Source organism: Chelonia mydas, chromosome 6, assembly GCF_015237465.2.
Source record: "Chelonia mydas isolate rCheMyd1 chromosome 6, rCheMyd1.pri.v2, whole genome shotgun sequence".
Taxonomy (NCBI): domain Eukaryota; kingdom Metazoa; phylum Chordata; order Testudines; family Cheloniidae; genus Chelonia; species Chelonia mydas.
In genome coordinates, this window is record NC_051246.2 from 120710705 (window position 1) to 120731342 (window position 20638).

At 45.1% G+C, this 20638-nt stretch overlaps 1 protein-coding gene across 6 annotated transcripts in view; it reads right to left on the bottom strand.

Annotated features, from left to right (window-relative positions):
* Positions 1-14740, bottom strand: part of LRRC9 (leucine rich repeat containing 9) — an 86169-nt gene extending 71429 nt beyond the window's left edge. For 4 of the 6 annotated variants that reach the window (XM_043548931.1, XM_043548930.1, XM_043548927.1 and 1 more), the window contains exons 1-7: positions 14639-14740; positions 12322-12412; positions 10880-10965; positions 8063-8281; positions 7297-7437; positions 4803-4866; positions 4103-4173 (exon numbers count right to left, since the gene is read on the bottom strand). In XM_043548931.1, the coding sequence (XP_043404866.1) occupies positions 4103-4173; positions 4803-4866; positions 7297-7437; positions 8063-8281; positions 10880-10927 (543 nt within the window). In that variant the 5' untranslated portion in view covers positions 10928-10965; positions 12322-12412; positions 14639-14740. Of the gene's footprint in view, positions 1-4102; positions 4174-4802; positions 4867-7296; positions 7438-8062; positions 8282-10879; positions 10969-12321; positions 12463-14638 lie in introns of those variants that run through there. The other 2 variants (XM_037901163.2, XM_043548928.1) reach the window with 2 other exon arrangements.
* Between the last annotated feature and the right edge of the window lie 5898 nt (positions 14741-20638).

Below are 20638 nucleotides of genomic sequence, written 5' to 3' on the forward strand. Positions count from 1 at the left end.
GGTCTGGGCTCCCCTACCAACTGCTCTTTGTTGCAGGGGGCATAAGCCTAATTTCCACTGCACCCCACCCTGTCGTGAGGATAGCATAAAGACACTGAAACCCTGAGGTGAGAATAAGCTACATACAAGGTTTTAGAACTGAACTGAAAGCTCTTCCTACCGGGAGCTGAGACTGGAAACTGGGTGCACTACCCACTAGACTACCTGGCCCTCTGAGAACTATTACATGTCCCTGTCCCAATCCTGTCTCTTCCCCATCCCTAGCTCCTTGTTCCAGTCCCGTTCTCCTCACCTATTAGTCTTATTCTCCACCTAGGCTTCTCATTCCAGTTTCCTCCCACTCCAGGCTTTTTCCTAGTCACAATCTCTTTCCCTTCAGAGTCTGACCCCCACTCTCAGTTTCCTTATCCCCAGCCAGTTCCTCAGAGCTTCAGGGGGTACAATGACTCATCCCTCAAGCATTCTGAGGCTGGGCAGGGCCCAGGTCAGATGAACCCCCTCAGGCACAGGAATTTCACTCTCACCGTCAGAGCTGCAAGTTAGTTTGTGCATAGAATCATAGAATATCAGGGTTGGAAGGGACCTCAGGAGGTCATCTAGTCCAACCCCCTGCTCAAAGCAGGACCAATCCCCAATTAAATCATCCCAGCCAGGGCTTTGTCAAGCCTGACCTTAAAAACTTCTAAGGAAGGAGATTCTACCACCTCCCTAGGTAACACATTCCAGTGTTTCACCACCCTCCTGGTGAAAAAGTTTTTCCTAATATCCAACCTAAACCTCCCCCGCTGCAACTTGAGACCATTACTCCTTGTCCTGTCCTCTTCTACCACTGAGAATAGTCTAGAACCATCCTCTCTGGAACCACCTCTCAGGTGGTTGAAAGCAGCTATCAAATCCCCCCTCATTCTTCTCTTCTGCAGGCTAAACAATCCCAGTTCCCTCAGCCTCTCCTCAGAACTCATGTGTTCCAGACCCCTAATCATTTTTGTTGCCCATCACTAGACTCTCTCCAATTTATCCACATCCTTCTTGTAGTGTGGGCCCCAAAACTAGACACAGTACTCCAGATGAGGCCTCACCAATGTCGAATAGAGGGGGATGATCACGTCCCTCGATCTGCTCGCTATGCCCCTACTTATACATCCCAAAATGCCATTGGTCTTCTTGGCAACAAGGGCACACTGCTGACTCATATCCAGCTTCTCGTCCACTGTCACCCCTAGGTCCTTTTCCGCAGAACTGCTGCCTAGCCATTCGGTCCCTAGTCTGTAGCGGTGCATTGGGTTCTTCCGTCCTAAGTGCAGGACTCTGCACTTATCCTTATTGAACCTCATCAGATTTCTTTTGGCCCAATCCTCCAATTTGTCTAGGTCCCTCTGTATCCTATCCCTGCCCTCCAGAGTATCTACCACTCCTCCTAGTTTAGTATCATCCGCAAATTTGCTGAGAGTGCAATCCACACCATCCTCCAGATCATTTATGAAGATATTGAACAAAACCGGCCCCAGGACCGACCCCTGGGGCACTCCACTTGACACCGGCTGCCAACTAGACATGGAGCCATTGATCACTACCCGTTGAGCCTGACAATCTAGCCAACTTTCTACCCACCTTATAGTGCATTCATCCAGCCCATACTTCTTTAACTTGCTGACAAGAATACTGTGGGAGACCGTGTCAAAAGCTTTGCTAAAGTCAAGAAACAATACATCCACTGCTTTCCCTTCATCCACAGAACCAGTAATCTCATCATAGAAGGCGATTAGTCAGGCATGACCTTCCCTTGGTGAATCCATGCTGACTGTTCCTGATCACTTTCCTCTCATGTAAGTGCTTCAGGATTGATTCTTTGAGGACCTGCTCCATGATTTTTCCGGGGACTGAGGTGAGGCTGACTGGCCTGTAGTTCCCAGGATCCTCCTCCTTCCCTTTTTTAAAGATTGGCACTACATTAGCCTTTTTCCAGTCATCTGGGACTTCCCCCGTTCGCCACGAGTTTTCAAAGATAATGGCCAATGGCTCTGCAATCACAGCCGCCAATTCCTTTAGCACTCTCGGATGCAACGCGTCCGGCCCCATGGACTTGTGCACGTCCAGCTTTTCTAAATAGTCCCTAACTACCTCTTTCTCCACAGAGGGCTGGCCATCTACTCCCCATGCTGTGATGCCCAGCGCAGCAGTCTGGGAGCTGACCTTGTTAGTGAAGACAGAGGCAAAAAAAGCATTGAGTACATTAGCTTTGTCCACATCCTCTGCCACTAGGTTGCCTCCCTCATTCAGTAAGGGGCCCACACTTTCCTTGGCTTTCTTCTTGTTGCCAACATACCTGAAGAAACCCTTCTTGTTACTCTTGACATCTCTTGCTAGCTGCAGCTCCAGGTGCTATTTGGCCCTCCTGATTTCATTCCTACATGCCCGAGCAATATTTTTATATTCTTCCCTGGTCATATGTCCAACCTTCCACTTCTTGTAAGCTTCTTTTTTATGTTTAAGATCCGCTAGGATTTCACCGTTAAGCCAAGCTGGTCGCCTGCCATATTTACTATTCTTTCGACTCATCGGGATGGTTTGTCCCTGTAACCTCAACAGGGATTCCTTGAAATACAGCCAGCTCTCCTGGACTCCTTTCCCCTTCATGTTAGTCCCCAGGGGATACTACCCATCCGTTCCCTGAGGGAGTCGAAGTCTGCTTTCCTGAAATCCAGGGTCCGTATCCTGCTGCTTACCTTTCTTCCCTGTGTCAGGATCCTGAACTCAACCAACTCATGGTCACTGCCTCCCAAATTCCCATCCACTTTTGCTTCCCCCACTAATTCTTCCCGGTTTGTGAGCAGCAGGTCAAGAAAAGCTCCCCCCCAGTTGGCTCCTCTAGCACTTGCACCAGGAAATTGTCCTCTACATTGTCCAAAAACTTCCTGGATTGTCTATGCACCGCTGTATTGCTCTCCCAGCAGATATCAGGAAAATTAAAGTCACCCATGAGAACCAGGGCGTGCGATCTAGTAGCTTCTGCAAGTTGCCGGAAGAAAGCATCATCCGGCTCTTCCCCCTGGTCCGGTGGTCTATAGCAGACTCCCACCACTACATCACTCTTGTTGCTCACACTTCTAAACTTAATCCAGAGACACTCAGGTTTTTCTGCAGTTTCGTACCGGAGCTCTGAGCAGTCATACTGCTCCCTTACATACAGTGCTACTCCCCCACCTTTTCTGCCCTGTCTGTCCTTCCTGAACAGTTTATAACCATCCATGACAGTACTCCAGTCATGTGAGTTATCCCACCAAGTCTCTGTTATTCCAATCATGCCATAATTCCTTGACATCACCAGGACCTCCAGTTCTCCCTGCTTGTTTCCAAGGCTTTGTGCATTTGTGTATAAGCACTTGAGATAACCTGCTGATCGCCCCTCATTCTCAGTATGAGGCAGGAGCCCTCCCCTCATAGACGTTCCTGCCTGTGCTTCCTCCCGGTATCCCGCTTTCCCACTTACCTCAGGGCTTTGGTCTCCTTCCCCTGGTGAACCTAGTTTAAAGCCCTCCTCACTAGGTTAGCCAGCCTGCTCGCAAAGATGCTCTTCCCTCTCTTTGTAAGGTGGAGCCCGTCTCTGCCCAGCACTCCTCCTTCATGGAACACTATCCCATGGTCATCTAGGAACACTCATCTAGGAACCCTCCTGCTGCCTTGCAGTGTTACAGACGCTCTAGGTTTCCAGCCTGCCCTCAATCCTGTCCCAGTCCAAGCCGTGTTCCAGCCTGCTTCAGCCTTGTTTGGGCCCTGTTTCAATCTTGCTCCAGCCCTGCACCCTCCTCCTGACCCTCAGATTGACTCCAACCCAGCATCAGTCTTCGGCCTGCTTCTGGACTCTAAGATCCGGATTTGGCTTGTCTATGGATTCTGACCCAGGGCTTGTCCCCAGGCCCCAGTTTCAGCACTGCCCTTGGCCTGCTCTCAGCTCTACATCCGGCTTCATCCCTTGGTACCTGTCCTCGACCACCACTCCAACCACCAGGACTGATCAACTAGAATCCAGAGCCTGATTGCTACTTGAGACTGAGGTGACAATTAAAAGAACATAAAAATGAAATGTGAAGCCTCAACATACCTTGAAGGAACATATTCTGTTACCAGAGAGGTTTAATCTTTCCAGTTGTTCATTGGGGTCAAAGCAAGTTCCTAAAATAAAACACAAGGACAAACAGAATTAAAGAGAATATGGTTGCACCTACTATACTTGGTGAAGTACACATTTTCATCAGACATAAAAGTTTTAACCACAAAATATAATTGCGCAAGATAATTCATTATCACGAGTGAATAGATCTTACGCAGAGCAACCTTTTCTTTTTCCACGCAAAACCAAACCTAACATAAAAAAGAATCTGAGAAAAATTAGCAGATTTACTAGTTGCTGTTTAAAAAAAAATATAGTGCCTGATTCTACTCTCACTTAAGTCAATAAAGAGTGATTTTCATGTACACTGAAGCCCATCTAACCAACTCAGGCTGTGTAAAGGAGCCTTAAAGTGGGTGCACATTCCATTGATATCCATTTTACGGCTCTTTTACACAGCCAAAACAAAGTTAAAGGGCTTTAATGTAAATGAGAATTAGGCCAGGAGAGTTTTGCCACTGCTTTCTGTAGGAGTGGCAATGGGCATACAGGGCTTGATTCTGCACCATTCAAGTTGATAGGTGTTTTCTGTGGATTTGAATGGGAGCAGAATCAAGTCCATATACATTAGACTTCACAGCAACAAGAATTACTATGCAGAAATGCCAGGCGTCAAGTAAATATCACCTACCAATTTTATGTATTAAGTTTCCAGCCAGATTGAGCTCCTTTAAATTCTGCAGAGTGTGTAATCCCTGTAAATATTTGAAAAGATAAAGCTTCAGTCTAATACAATATTGCAAATGATGAAGTTCCTATAGACTAAAAATCGGAAGGCAGATCATTCCAATTTAAGAGTAATTTGGTAAGGGTCTAGTCACATTTTTATTCAACAATATTAGCTTTCATTGTAAGCTTCATTTTGTTCTGGCATGTAAATAGACAATGAATGCTGCTCAAAAAGAATTACTTTGGAAAGCTTTGTAATTTACACTAAAATTAAAAATCAACTCAGTCTGGCAGCTCGTTAGCTTCACAACTGTTCATCAAAAACCTAACAGAACAATATCCCATGTCCTGGGCATTCACTAACTTTTGGCTTCAGGACATATCTCAGCCTTGGGACATCACAGTGGGATGCAGTAGTGATGTCAATCATTTCTCTGTGTGATGGAAATCATAATGTCCTGGGATGAGATGCCAGCATTATTTATTGTGACACATCTAATAAATAATAACGTTGTTAATGTACTGTCTCCTTTCATTTTGTTCTTCCTAAGCCCTAACTCTTCAGTCACTACTTTCTCTCTCTCATTTTCCACAGCACTAATCTCCCCTTATCATCTTATCCCCTATTTTATCACTTCCTACTCCTATCCTCTGCCACTGTAATCTCTCCAGTATTCTATTTTCTATCCATTCCCATCAGTCTTTCCTCTTTCTATTAATGTGCATGAATGGATTGGGTTTAAATGGAGTCTAGTGGGTTGCCTCAGACTCCAGATCAGCCCCATTCTTCCTCTCACTAGGATTCACACCTGTTTTCCTTCCACTTCTCACTCAATCTCCTATGCCCAGGGTACTTCTACATGCATCAGACAGCACCAGTGAGTTGTGTGGTGTGCTGCCACTTTACTCCTCTACCTCAGAATTTCTGTTCCCTGTGAAGCCCTCTGAATGTAGTATCCAAATTCCAAGACTCCTGGTTTAATCTGCCCTTGTCAATTTCTTCTCTCTCTAAACCTTCATCTTAGCCTAGAATCTCTCTTCTGCTGTTTCTCACATTCATTTGAAGATGGGGATTGAGATTCCTCTCGTCTCCCCCGAAGTGGAGAGAGGCAGGTGTGTCCTCTTCTGGCAGAAGGTTGTGTTTATGCCTTTTTCCTCCCTTTACGCAGCTCCCTCTACAACACTCTGACTGCAAGAGCTCCCACTTACTCTGTGATGAGCACTCCATCCCAAAGATTAGCAGTAGACTGGCATCCATTTATTTTGTAAAGCTTGTGCATATGAGCTGCTTTGACACAACACCATGAGGAAAGGAAATGGTAACTGCAAAATATTCTTCTGATATTACCAAGTGATAGCAAGGCCACAAGGCACATGGACGTGCTAAAGGCTGCAAGTGCCCTTGGGCTGTAAACTGAGTGGCAAGGCCAAATGTTCTTATAAGTGAAAAAAGGCAGAAGCTATTAAAAAGTATCAGTTTATTACACTGAAAGTGGCTGCCCTTTGCTAACTAGAACTCTAAGGGTCCAATCCAGCAAAACAGATTAGTGACTCTTCAAGCTGTGCAAAATCTAATTTCAGGGAACTACAGAGAAGATCAGACAGCAAAGGCCTCTGCAAAAGAGTTCTCCTCCTCCTATGCTCTCCAATTCTGAGTCTTGAGATCTATTATTTTCTGCCACCCAGAGCTATTTAGCCCATGCAGTGGTAGTACCAAGCACTAGTGCAGCCAAGTCAGGAGAAACAGGCAGATTCCCAACTTTGGGTTTTTTTGTTTTTTTTTTAAACTGGAAGAAGTTCTGTGAGGGCTGAGGAAGCAGAAGGCTTCCTGTATCAATCACCACATCACTGAAGACTCCAGAGCAGTCTTCCTCCTCCTCTTCTCCATAGGATCACCATTTTCTGTGGGATGTTTGAAATAGTCATTTGGCTGAATGGGCCTCTTTAACTCTCTGGCTGACAGCTTGTTCCCCTATTTTTCCTCCATGAGACAGATTTAGGTGATTGGATTTTTTTGTTTTTGTTTTTACCTTTTTTACTAAAAACCCATTAAAATGGAAATTAAATTGGAAAAAAAAAAAAAAAAAAAAAAAAAAAAAAGCAAAAAAGCACTGACATAATTCTGAGGTCCTGACAAAAACTTGCAAAAACAAGAAAACTCAGATTTAAAGCTCAAGTCCCTTCCTGAAATCACCTTGGTGTGCGCAGGAAATGCAGAGGTCTCAGAAAAGTGGGTGATTTTGTTATGTATATGCAGCATACCATAGCATATGCTATTAGTTCTTGATGTTTCAGCCCTAATTCTTTATGACTGTGGTTAAACCTTTTTGTGGTTTAATAGTCTTAAAAGATAGCTTAGTTTATAAATTGTATTCAGATACTATTGGATCCATGTGGCATAAATAGAATGGATTAGCTAGGAGAAAATCAAAGGAGAAAAAAAAACACATTTTCACCTGTATCTCCTTAATTTGGTTGTTATTCAACCAAATTATCTCCAGCTTCATTAGGGTCTCCAGATTTTCAATTGTAGAAATTTCATTGTAGTACAGGTAAAGCTTTTCCAAATTAGTGCAGTGTTGCAGACCATCAATTTTCTGCATTAGAAGAAGTTGTATTACTTCTCAATGAACAACAAGGAAGAAAGAAATCCTGCTCGTCAACATACAGTATATCTATACAGAAAACTAGAGAGCAACGTGGCAAGTCAGTCTTAGAGGGCTTAATTCAATGCTCACCACATCAATGAAAAGACTCCCACTGACTTCAGTGGGCTTTGGATATGGCCCACAAAGAAAAAGTGGTAGCTGATGGAGCACTTCTTGATGAATGTTGAAGTGGTTCTCTTAAAACGATATAATTTTCAAGAAAACATTTTTCTTATCAGTTTCCTAAAAAATGATTTGTACTCTGTAGTGTCAGTATTTTAAAAAGTTGTTTTAGAAACACAACAATGGGGTTCCACCATGCAAGAATATAAAAATTATCAAAAGAGGTAACTTGATCATCTAAAATAGAATCTTTTCTGATCTAACTGGTGTGATTACAGATAATAGATGGCCAGATCCTGAACCCCTTACTCACAGTGAGTAGTACCTTATTCCTCGAGTAGGCAGATTGACATCAGTGGGATTACCAGGGCAGGAATGTGCTATTCAGTGTGAGTAAGGGAATCAGAATCTGATCAGTTACCTGAAAAGAAAAATCGTAGAGTTAACTTACCGTTAAGCAACATTCAGCAATCCATAGGTTTTTGAGTAATGGACAATACTCCAGATCTGAAATCTTCTGAATGCTTTGTCCAACGAGAGTGAGAGTTGTCAAATTTGGGAAAAATGGCATGCCTGCTATCATGGGATAACCTGAAAAAAACATCTCCAGTGTAGTCGTTTCTGGTCCCTCTTTATCAATTTTCTCATAAGACAATCCATTAGAAGTGCACTGCAAATAAAACACGACTATTATTGCTCTTTTTATTTCTCTGGTATGAACAATGCATTTTGGAGGAGAATGCCCAACCCCCACTGAAAGTCAATTGGAGGTGGCTGCTTAATTGTCATTCGTGCCCTTGAAAAGTCCCACCTCTCCTGCCCTCATCTTCAAATATGTATGCAACTCCGTAACGTTTTTGGCCACATCTGGTATATTATGTTTAGTTTTTCGTTCACAATGACAAAGTTCAGCTCTAGCCTCAAAATGCACCTTCTGTTTCATTAACAAAATATCCAATTGTATCCTAATGTAATTATAAAAAGCATCAAAATACATTTCCATTTATCACATATTTATATGATAAAAAGAATATATGGTGTAGTGGATCAGTAATCTATTTTTTCAGTTCTGGAGTACTTGGTTCAAATGAACTATAGGGTACGTCTACACTGCATGCTTCTTTCAGCTGCATGTAAAGTATATACTTGGGTAGCCCCCCTACCACGGATATAAACAGCAGCATAGATAGGGAGGCACTTGTTAGGCAAGTGTAAGGACAAGGCCTTTTCCTGTAGCCATATTGTAAGGCCTTTGTCTGCAGCCATATTAAGAGAGCAGCAGCCAAGAAGCAGAAAATCACATCCTCATATTCCATTTAAATAACATTAAAACAATGTAATATCGCGCTGTTAAGAAGGAAATCCTGTCCTAATAGTACCCACCATCAACAAATAAAAAAACAGATTTTAAGGTGATTAAAGAAAACTTAGTTTGATAGCATTCTGTCTAGCAAGCAATCACTTATCAATAGTTGTGGCTGTAAAATCCCCATTTCTTGTTTTGTCTTTATGGTCCCCACTTCTCTATTGTTTATGTGTGTGGTCTTTGTCTGGTTCTTTGATTGTTTCTGTCTGTTACATAATTAATTTTGCTGGATGTAAATCAATTAAGGTGGTGGCATATGATTGGTTAGAGAATTGTTTAGTAATATTTCAGTAAAATGATTGGTTAAGGTATAGCTAAGCATGACTCAAGCTTCACTATAAAAACTGGGGTCCAAAAGGAAGTTCTTGGGAACCAATTTCAGGACACAGCCACAAAATCAGAGCTGACAGACCTCAACACCCTGCCAACCACACCGTGCAGAAGCAGGAGTCCCCCAGATGACCTGATCCTGATTGGCCATCAAGAAAAGTTCATCTGCCTTATTGGGAGTGGTGAGCATTGTATGTTTAGTGCGTGCATTTTGTTTTGGTAATTGTTAAGAAATAGAGATTAAGTAGGCTATTACTGTGTAAGGCTCGTTCACTAGTAAAAGACCCCGCAAAGCCACAGAGTGTAAGATTACGAGCCCACAGAAGGGTAAGAGTGGGTGCCTAAATTAACAGGGTTATGCCTGAGCCCTGGGAACAGGGTAAAGGTGGGTGCTCCTAGAGTGTGTGAGTAACAGAGAATTTTGAGCGGGTAACACAAGTAGAGACATGCCTGATGGATGTGGGGATATACATGAGTACATACCCTACATGGCTCTCTACTTGCCCAAGACATGCCTCCCCATCTACACTACTGTTTTTAGCAGAGTAGTGTCCTGCTGCCTGCCTGCTGCTGCAGCCTTTCCCCACAAAGAAATACTCCAGCTGGAGCCCTTCTTCACAGCTGGGAAAGACTCAGGCAGGGGGAAGCCTTTCACTGACACATGGACACAGCACAGCATGGATGCAGCTTGCTATTCACTGCAGCATGTAGCTACACATACCCTTCATGCCACCACCAGCGTAGCCATAGTAAATACAAGTCTCTGTCCAGAAAACAAAAATTACATAAAATTTCATTAAAATTCTGAACATGACAAAATAGCAAAACATGACTTTTCCAAAAAAGAATAAATACTATTGAGCCTCTTCCTTCAGTACCTACCAAGTAAAACTCCCATTAACTTCACTAATGGCCTGATCCGACTTCCAACTGAGTCAACGGCAAAGCTTCCATTGACTTACCTGGTGCAAGATAGGCTTTAAGAACTTGTAAAGTAAAGGCTGCTGGGTTTATTTTGTTCAGTTACATTACGAAAGCTTATTTCCATTACATTTCATAGAATATCAGGGTTGGAAGGGACCTCAGGAGGTCATCTAGTCCAACCCTCTGCTCAAAGCAGGACCAATCCCCAATTTTTGCCCCAGATCCCTAAAGGGCACCCTCAAGGATTGAACTCACAACCCTGGGTTTAGCAGGCCAATGAGCTGAGCTATCCCTCCCCCCTTAAAAATCTGAATATCTCTGCACTATACGTCACAACAAAAAGGGACGAAGGGAAAATTACCTTGAAATTCTGCTTCTCTCACGATGTCCTCTTGCAAGATTCTCACTCCTGGGACTTTTCTTCTTAACATGTGACTAGTGGCCCTCCCCTCATTCTTAAGGTTTTTGACTTTTGCAGACCCCTGTTGTCATTGTATGCCATGTACTCCCCTCTGAACAGTCCAGGAGTGAGAATCCTGCACTGATGGTATTATTAGAGAAGTATATATTTCCACACAGTTTTGGCAAAAAATATTAATAGTGACCGATATTTTGAGAGTTAAAAAAATAACGAAAACAAAAACTTACCAGCTCTTTAATTATTTCCTCTGTGTTCTGGTTATGACTTTGGATCATTTTCTGAGTATTTAAAAGTAATAATCATAGTAGAGTATCTGCTTGAAAGAATGACAACATAATTATCTGTTGTGTATCCACCCACATAATTTAAAAGCCACAGAATTTCAAATAAGTTTTGGGGAAAAAATCTCAGTTCCAAACAGATACAGTTAGAACAGGCGTGTCTTTCACAGGATCACAGTTACGTTAATGGAAGAAAATTAGCAATGTCCTGAATGTTTGGAATAATTACTTTTTTATTTATACTCATAGAGTTTAAAGTCAGAAGAGACCACAGATTTTAAGGTTGATCATCTAATATGACCTCTTGTATAACACAGACCAAAGAATTTTATCCAGTTACCCCTATAATGAACCTGATAACTCATGTTTGACTAAAACATGTCTTCCAGAAAGCATCCAGTTTGACTTGAAGACATCAGGAAATGGAGAATCCATCACTTCCCTAGATAGTTTGTTCCAATGGTTAATCACGCTCACTATTAAAAATGTGTGCCTTATTTTGCCCTTGAATTTGTCTGATTTTAAGTTCCAGATATTGGTACTCGTTATGCCTTTCTTACCTAGTTTAAAGAGAGCTTTACTACTCGGTATTTTCTCCCTGTGAAAGTACTTACACCTCTCAATCTTCTTTTTCATAAAGTAAATAGATTGAATTATTTAAGTTTCTCACTGTAAGCCATTTTCTGCAGCCCCAAATCATTTTAGTGGCTCTTTTCTGCTCCCTCTCAATTTTTTCAACATTCTTTTTAAAATATGGACACTAGAACTACATGCAGTATTCCAGTATCAGTCTCACCAATGCTGTATTCAGAGATAAAAATTACCTATCTATTCCTACTCACTACTCCCCTGTTTATACATTAAAGTCCTTTTTCCCCACAGTACGACACTGGGAGCTCATGTTCAGTTGTGTGAGCACTATGGTATGGGCTGCACTCTTTGTTCCTAGATGTTTGACCTTCCGTTTTGCTACATTAAAGCACATATCTGTTGTATCTGCCTTTTTAATTTGTTGCTCTTGCTGTTAATAAAAGCAAAGGAAAGGCACCTCAAAATTAGTCACAATGTTTGATAAATTCATTATTCCTCAAGAAGGAAATTCCCAAATTAAGAGGTAAAGAACCCATACACAGATATGAAAATATGCTGAAGACATCAAAACATAACAGAGCTGTCCTGCTGAGAATGGATCACTTTTTTGTTACACACATTTTTAAGTGATCACATACAGTCACATTAGCTAATCCTTAACATTATCAGCTTGATATTTGTACAAACAATATTGCAATTTACATTGCACGTTTCTTCTCCAAGAATCTGAAAGCACTTTACACATTTTTATTTTATTAAATATGTACAGACTACACAAAACAGATCATTCCACTCACCTTTGAAATGCTGCTGCACTATTTAACACAAAGTATCTCTACCCAACAGTTTAAAGCAGGAAATGAAGAATATTTTATCCAGTTGAAACTGCTGGGAAAATTGAAGTAGGTGGAATTGAAAGAGTTAGAACATAGATAGAATCCCAGAGATAACCCTAGAGACTAACCAATTTATTTGAGCATGAGCTTACTCTGAAACCAGAGATAACCCTGCTACTCCTGGGATCTTAAAGAACTACACAGAATCAATAAAGTTTTTTCAAACTCATCCAAAACATGACACACCCAGCAACAGCATAACTCCTGGCGCAGTTTTGGGGGCATTGTTCCTGTACTACTAAGACCGAGGGAAAAATGCCACTTACTTAGTCTCTAACATCACCTCTAGCAGGGCAATGTCCTGTGCTGGCACAATGTCAGTTGGTAATCCGCTCAGGACTGATGCGGAGGGGAAAACACTGACTACTGAGTCTTCCATCAGCAACCTCCCACAGTGAGGAGAGGCAAGCATCCCCACTCCTTTACTGTTTTGGATTTCGTGGAGAGGGGGCTTAATTCAGTTGCGGGGGGAGGGTGGGGGAATATCTGAAGCCAACATAGGCAGCAGGGGCTGGAAACCCTTCCTGGGAGTAGATAGGTGTGGGGGGCTGGGCAGGGGATACCCTTTGGCGGTGAGGGGGAGAGGATTGGGAAGAAGGGTGCCAGGCGTGGGATACCTCCTTTGGAGGTCAGGGGTGTTGGGAAGGTGGGTGCCACGCAGGGGATCCCAGGCTCTGCAAAGGGGGTAAGGGTTCCAGGCAGGGGATACCTCCTTTGGGGGTGAGAGATGGGAAGGGGGGACCCAGGAGAAGGATACCCCCTTTGGGGGCAGAAGGCTGGGAAGGGGGTGGCCCAGGCAGGGGACACCCCCCTTTGGGAGGTGAGGAGTGAAAAGGGGGGGCACCAGCAGGGATACCCCTTTTGGGGCAGAAGGGGGGCCCAGATGGGGGAAACCCCTTTTTGGGGCAGAAGGCTGCGAAAGGGGACCCAGGCAGGGGGGACACCCCCTTTGGGGGCAGAAGGCTGGGAAGGGGGGCCCAGACGGGGGGACACCCCCTTTGGGGGCAAGGGGTGGAAAGGGGCCCAGGAGGGGTTATCCGCTTTGGGGTGAGACAGGGTGGGAAGGGGGACCCAGGCAGGGCGGTTACCCGCTTTGGGGTGAGGCGGGGTGGGAAGGGGCCCAGGCAGGGGGGTTATCCCCTTTGGGGGCAAGGGGTGGAAAGGGGCCCAGGAGGGGTTATCCGCTTTGGGGTGAGACAGGGTGGGAAGGGGGACCCAGGCAGGGGGGTTACCCGCTTTGGAGTGAGGAGGGGTGGGAAGGGGGGCTAGGCAGGGGGTTACCCGCTTTGGGGGCAAGGGGTGGAATGGGACCCAGGCAGGGCGGTTACCCGCTTTGGGGTGAGGCGGGGTGGGAAGGGGGCCCAGGCGGGGGGGTTACCCCCTTTGGGGGCAAGGGGTGGAAAGGGGCCCAGGAGGGGTTATCCGCTTTGGGGTGAGACAGGGTGGGAAGGGGGACCCAGGCAGGGGGGTTACCCGCTTTGGAGTGAGGAGGGGTGGGAAGGGGGGCTAGGCGGGGGGTTACCCGCTTTGGGGGCAAGGGGTGGAATGGGGCCCAGGTGGGGGGGGTTACCCGCTTTGGGGTGAGGCGGGGTGGGAAGGGGGCCCAGGCGGGGGGGTTACCCCCTTTGGGGGCAAGGGGTGGAAAGGGGCCCAGGAGGGGTTATCCGCTTTGGGGTGAGGCGGGGTGGGAAGGGGGCCCAGGCGGGGGGGTTACCCCCTTTGGGGGCAAGGGGTGGAAAGTGGCCCAGGCGGGGTTATCCGCTTTGGGGTGAGGCGGGGTCGGAAGGGGGGCTAGGCGGGGGGTTACCCGCTTTGGGGGCAAGGGGTGGAATGGGGCCCAGGTGGGGGGGGTTACCCGCTTTGGGGTGAGGCGGGGTGGGAAGGGGGACCCAGGCAGGGCGGTTACCCGCTTTGGGGTGAGGCGGGGTGGGAAGGGGCCCAGGCGGGGGGGTTACCCACTTTGGGGTGAGGCGGGGTGGGAAGGGGGCCCAGGCGGGGGGGTTACCCCCTTGGGGGCAAGGGGTGGAAAGGGGCCCAGGCGGGGGGGTTACCCCCTTTGGGGTGAGGCAGGGTGGGAAGGGGGACCCAGGCGGGGTTACCCGCTTTGGGGTGAGGCAGGGTGGGAAGGGGGACCCAGGCGGGGGGGTTACCCGCTTTGGGGTGAGGGGTGGGAAGGGGGGCCAGGCGGGGTGGGAAGGGGGCCGGGGCAGTCACGTACCTGGGCCTCCAAGGACCCCGCGTGGGCAGAGCCGGAGCGGGCTGAGCGCGGCGCACTCTGTGTTCGCCAGCCTCTGCCGTCGCCTAGGAAACCATCTCCCCGCCCACGCGGAGGAGCAGCAAACCGGAGGAAAGACGGTGTCACGTGATACCGATGGGGGCGGGGCTTACACCTCTCTCTCTACCGTGGCGCGCGGGAGGCGGGGTGGAGGTCAGACCTGTCCGTCGCTCCATCCACCGTCTCTCTCCGGGGGGGGGAAGAGGGGCTCAGACCTGCCCCCCAGTCTCTCTCCGGGGGGGGAAGAGGGGCTCAGACCTGCCCCCCAGGCTCTCGGGGGGGGGGAAGAGGGGCTCAGACCTGCCCCCCAGTCTCTCTCCGGGGGGGGAAGAGGGGCTCAGACCTGCCCCCCAGTCTCTTTCCGGGGGGGGGGGGGGGAAAGAGGGGCTCAGACCTGCCCCCCAGTCTCTTTCCGGGGGGGGGGAAAGAGGGGCTCAGACCTGCCCCCCAGTCTCTCGGGGGGAAGAGGCGCTCAGACCTGCCCCCCAGTCTCTCTCCGGGGGGGGGGGGGAAGAGGGGCTCAGACCTGCCCCCCAGTCTCTCTCTGGGGGGGGGAAGAGAGGCTCAGACCTGTCCCCCAGTCTCTCTCTGGGGGGGGGGGAAGAGGGGCTCAGACCTACCCCCCAGGCTCTCTCCGGGGGGGGGGGGGAAGAGGGGCTCAGACCTGCCCCCCAGTCTCTCTCCGGGGGGGGGGGGAAGAGGGGCTCAGACCTGCCCCCCAGTCTCTCTCTGGGGGGGGGGGAAGAGGGGCTCAGACCTGCCCCCCAGGCTCTCTCCAGGGGGGGGAAGAGGGGCTCAGACCTGCCCCCCAGTGCCCACCCCTGCACACAGTGTCGTCTGTGAGGCCCAGCACCAAGGGTCACTCCCTGGGCGAAGCTCACACCAGGGGCACTGGCAGTGCAGAGGGGAGAGGCGAGCTACCCCACCTTCTCTTGCTGGGAAGTATACAAAGCAGTCTCCAGTCCCACCCCACCTCTGAAATCCTGCGTGAAATCCCTGCATAGAATTCGCAAAAAGAAAAGGAGGACTTGTGGCACCTTAGAGACTAACCAATTTATCTGAGCGTAAGCTGTGGCTCACGAAAGCTTATGCTCAAATAAATTGGTTAGTCTCTAAGGTGCCACAAGTACTCTTTTTCCTTTTCTTTTTGCGAATACAGACTAACACGGCTGTTACTCTGAAACCTACATAGAATTATCTGCCTTAGAGCCGAAAGCAGCACGAACCCTTGTAGAACGTGAACATGTCATTTCCACTGAATGCATCCGATGAAGTGAGCTGTAGCTCACGAAAGCTTACGCTCAAATAAATTTGTTAGTCTCGAAGGTGCCACAAGTCCTCCTTTTCTTTTTATGTCATTCAAGGAGTCTCATCCATCCTGCTATGGCCTTTCCCCAGGCATGAATCTAGTGTTGTATCTCCGTTAGGATAAAAAGAATGGCGGGCCTTGATTCTCTCCTGAGACCAGATTTACACCGGTGTAAGTGTCCTGATTTCAGCTGAGTTACTCTGGGTTTACACCAGACCAAGCAAGGGAAGAATCAGGCCCCAGGTCCTTCACTTACCACAGTGGGAGGAAAAGGGAAGGTGGTAGCATCCTGTACTCTTTAAAAATGAAAATTTAACACATTTATGCTTGTGTTAAAAACACAGTATTCCCCAAAGGTGCAACTCTAGCTCTGTGGTATTAGTTTCAGTTGAGATGACTCATTCTCTCTGGATCTCTAGGTACGTCATTGTCAGCCTACAAGCGACTTTGCCAAATATCCTGAAGCTTGTAGCCAGGGTGACACTTTTATTCTGGCTCATTTGTCTTTCTTGATCTGGGTGACACTTGTACACCCAAGAAAGTTGCACTGGTTTACTTTCAAATGTGAATTTAAACAGCTATAGTCAAACGGGTGCAAAAAGCTATGGAGACACTCTTCTTTCAGTGAGAGTGGCTTATTTGGTCTTCACTTTAATTGATTAGAAATTTTAATTTAAGTTTAAGGTAAACCCAAATGATCCATTCCTAACCTGAAATAAGTATCCACACAGCCTTTTGCACCCATGTAACTGTATCTATTTAAAAACTAAATTAAACCCGTAACTTTCTTGGGTAGACAATAGGACTGGTTGAAAAATTTCCATTAAAACTAAAAGAAAAGGAGTACTTGTGGCACCTTAGAGACTAACAAGATTTGTTAGTCTCTAAGGTGCCACAAGTACTCCTTTTCTTTTTGCGAATACAGACTAACATGGCTGCTACTCTGAAACCTCCATTAAAACTGTTTTTGGCAGAATTTTTTTATGAAAAGTGTCTGCTTTCTATGGAAATTTTTGAATTTTCGTTGAAAACGTTTTTGTCTGAAAACATTTCTAATTTCTTTTATTTTCATCAACATTTCCAACAACTCCCCCATTTTCCAACCAGCCCTACTAGACAAATCCTAACCTCAAGCTCTTTCATGTGTTTGCATTGCTCTTTCATGTCACCAGATGTCACTCTGATTCCATATAATGCAACTGTCATTCATTTAATATTTGATTAAAGATTTTCTATTTGGGACCTGCATACCTCCCAGCTATCAACACTGCATGTGACTTATTAGTTCACGTAAATGTACTAGACTTTTTTGTACCAAATAAAGTGAATCTATCAATTTTTATATGCCCTTTTAGGATTCCAATCATAACCCACATATAACACTTACATAGAAACACAAAACCTTTTTATGTAAAATCAGGTTAAAAGCATGGTAGTTATGACTGCCGATGAAAAGAATGCTTATTTTTTCACTTCAGAGAAAAAACAGCCATCAGTTATCTACCCTGCCTAGTCTAATTTCTATTTCTGCTGCACAAATTTAAATGCTACTACATTGGGTTCTGCAATAAAAGTCTGTCTTGCCTAGTAAGTTACTTTAATTTATTTTCTAAATCAGTGGTTTTCAACCTGTGATCTGCAAATCCCTGGGGATCCACAGACTATGTTTAAGGGGTCCACGAAAGGTGATGATGAAAATAAAGTTTCAGATCCCAGAAAACGCTGTCCATTTTTTGATCCCTCAAAAGTATGTGAATACCCCCACCTACTGGTCAAAACCCAGAAGTGTTGTCATTAATATAGAAGTCCACAGTCTAACATCCTATCTCACAAGCTGCCTTAAATGCCATGCCATGCATGTGTAACATTTATAGTTGAATTCTGTCCAGTCAATTTTCAGTCTAAGACTTCCATGGTAGGGGTCCGTGGAACACAGGTTGAATTTCCACAGTGGTCCACGCCTCCATTTGAAATTTTTTAGGTGTTCACAAATGAAAAAAAGGTTGAAAACCACTGTTCTAGATCAACAAACAAGGCACCATGGGGCCAGATCCTCAGCTGGTGTAAATCAGCATAGTTCCATTTTAGCTATACCAATTTACACCAGTTGATTATCTGGCTCATAATTTTAAAACAGTGGTTAGATGGCCACCCATTAAAAATAAGCACTTGTGTCCAAAACTGAATGGTTAGTAGTACTAATAGTAATAATAAGTAACCACCTTTGTTTTTCAGCCTGTAGCTGAATGACTCATCATTGGAATCTGTTTGCATAATATCTCTAATCTCTTCAACTGCTACAGACATGCGGAGAAGCATTGCAATATTAATTATGAACTCAACTCAACAAGAAGCAAAACTGACATTACTGCTAGATAATTCCCTGCAGGTTTATGAAGCTGTTAACACTTATATAATGTTTGCATGTACAGCATTTTCAAACTGTAAGGCAGCAGCAGTTAGGGTCTCTCTTTTAATGTAAAGGATTTTCAAACCTCTCTTAAAATGACTGAATTAATCATTTCAAAGTTCTGCCGTGCGTTATCTTTTACCTTCTGCTCTGATACATTCTGCTTTAATTCTGCTAAAACATTTTGGTATAATTTGAGATCATTTCATAGGATAGTGAAGGGAATTCTTTAAGTGCTGATGATGCTTTACTAATGGACACTTACTTTTGGGCTTCTTCCTGTTATAGTTTTGCTGACTGCTGCAGCAACTTTTGAAATCACTGATCAGATTCTCTTGGATCACTGGGCATCCTGGGTACATATTTCTGCCATTGCCTTTTACTGCTATTGATATTTTTTATAAAGCAGCAGGCAAAGTGTTTGCACCAGGCATGCTAAGCAGACATCATTGTGTGCGTTTCTGGAATCCTTATCATCCTTAAATCAATATAGTTTGCAATCTATATGCAGCTCTTAGGCAGCCACTTGTAAACTGTCACTTGTATGCTTCTGACTTCCAATGTGTCTTTCATTATATCAAAATATTTCCAGTATCATTTCTGCCTACCTACTTACATTACATAAAGCATCAGATTAAGTGCTTAGATACTATGGTGATGGGCACGTAAAAATACCTAAAAACAGATTACATTTTAGAAACCAGATTTTCAATGAGTTGAATGAGTTGTAGTCAATAAGACTGAAGACATTTTAGCAGACTCTTAGTATCAATTAAGAAATGTGACAACTGTATGCTTAGTTTTGGCTCTATTTTTAATGAAGTTTAATTGACTAATAAAGTTATGTCTTTGGATAGGTTTAAAAAAGACTTTTCCAAGTAAGTCATTATGTACACTAGGAAATAGCACAATTAGCTTAGGAGAAGAGATATTGACCATAGTTTATCCTTCTCAATATTTGCAGCTGAACTATGATCAACACTGGCTCACTTGAACAGACTGTAGCCCCGGGGCAGGGCTAAGGCACTAAGGCACACCAAACCAGCCAAACAGAGAGGACTTCAGTTTTACCCCACTGGCTAACCAGAAATCATACAAACAATTCCCTCAGACACTCCATTTCACAGTACACTATCACCACCAGCACCACTCCTTATGGGGATGAATGGTTATGAAAACCAATACCCCAATAAAAGAAAAAAGGTTCTCCTGATCCCAAAGGACCAAGCCCCAGACCCAGGTCAATATACAAGTCAGATCTTACCCACAAATCACGCCATTGCCAATACTTTAGAATCTAAAATCTAAATGTTTATTCATAAAAGAAAGGAATATAGATGAAAGTTAAAATTTGTTAAATGGAATCAAATACATACAACAATTGCAAAGTTCTTAATTCAGGCTTGTTTCAGGCTTGATGGGATTACTGCTGATTTAAACCAATCAAGTCTCTGGAGTACAAACATTCCAGCCTGAATGGGTCATTCAGTCCTTTTTTTCAGAGCTTCAGTTTCAAGCACAGTTCCTCCAGAGGTCAGAAGCAGGATTGAAGACAAAATGGAGGCATTTCCAGGGCCTTTTATATCCTCTGCCATGTGGAAGGAAACCCCTTTGTTCTTACTGTGGAAAATCACAGCAGCAAGATGGAGTTTGGAGTCACATGGGCAAGTCACATGTCCATGCATGACTCAGTTTGCAGGCGGCAGCCATTGCTCACATGCTACCTTGAACTTTCCCAGGAAGGCTCATCAGATGTGGACTGGAGTCTCCCAAGATCCATTGTCAGTTAAGTGTTTCTTGATTGGGCACTTTCTCAGAATAAGAAAAGGAGTACTTGTGGCACCTTAGAGACTAACAAATTTATTTGAGCATAAGCTTTCGTGAGCTACAGCTCACTTCATCGGATGCATTCAGTGGAAAATACAGTGCGGAGATTTATATACATAGAGAACATGAAACAATGGGTGACGAGAACGTCTGAGGAACAGTGGGGGGTGAGGGGTGGGGGAATAAACATGGGGAAATAGGACCTAATCACATCAGCCACACTATCAGAGGCTGGTTCACCTGCACATCTACCAATGTGATATATGCCATCATGTGCCAGCAATGCCCCTCTGCCATGTACATTGGTCAAACTGGACAAAGTCTCTACATAAAAGAATAAATGGACACAAATCAGACATCAAGAATTATAACATTCAAAAACTGGTCGGAGAACACT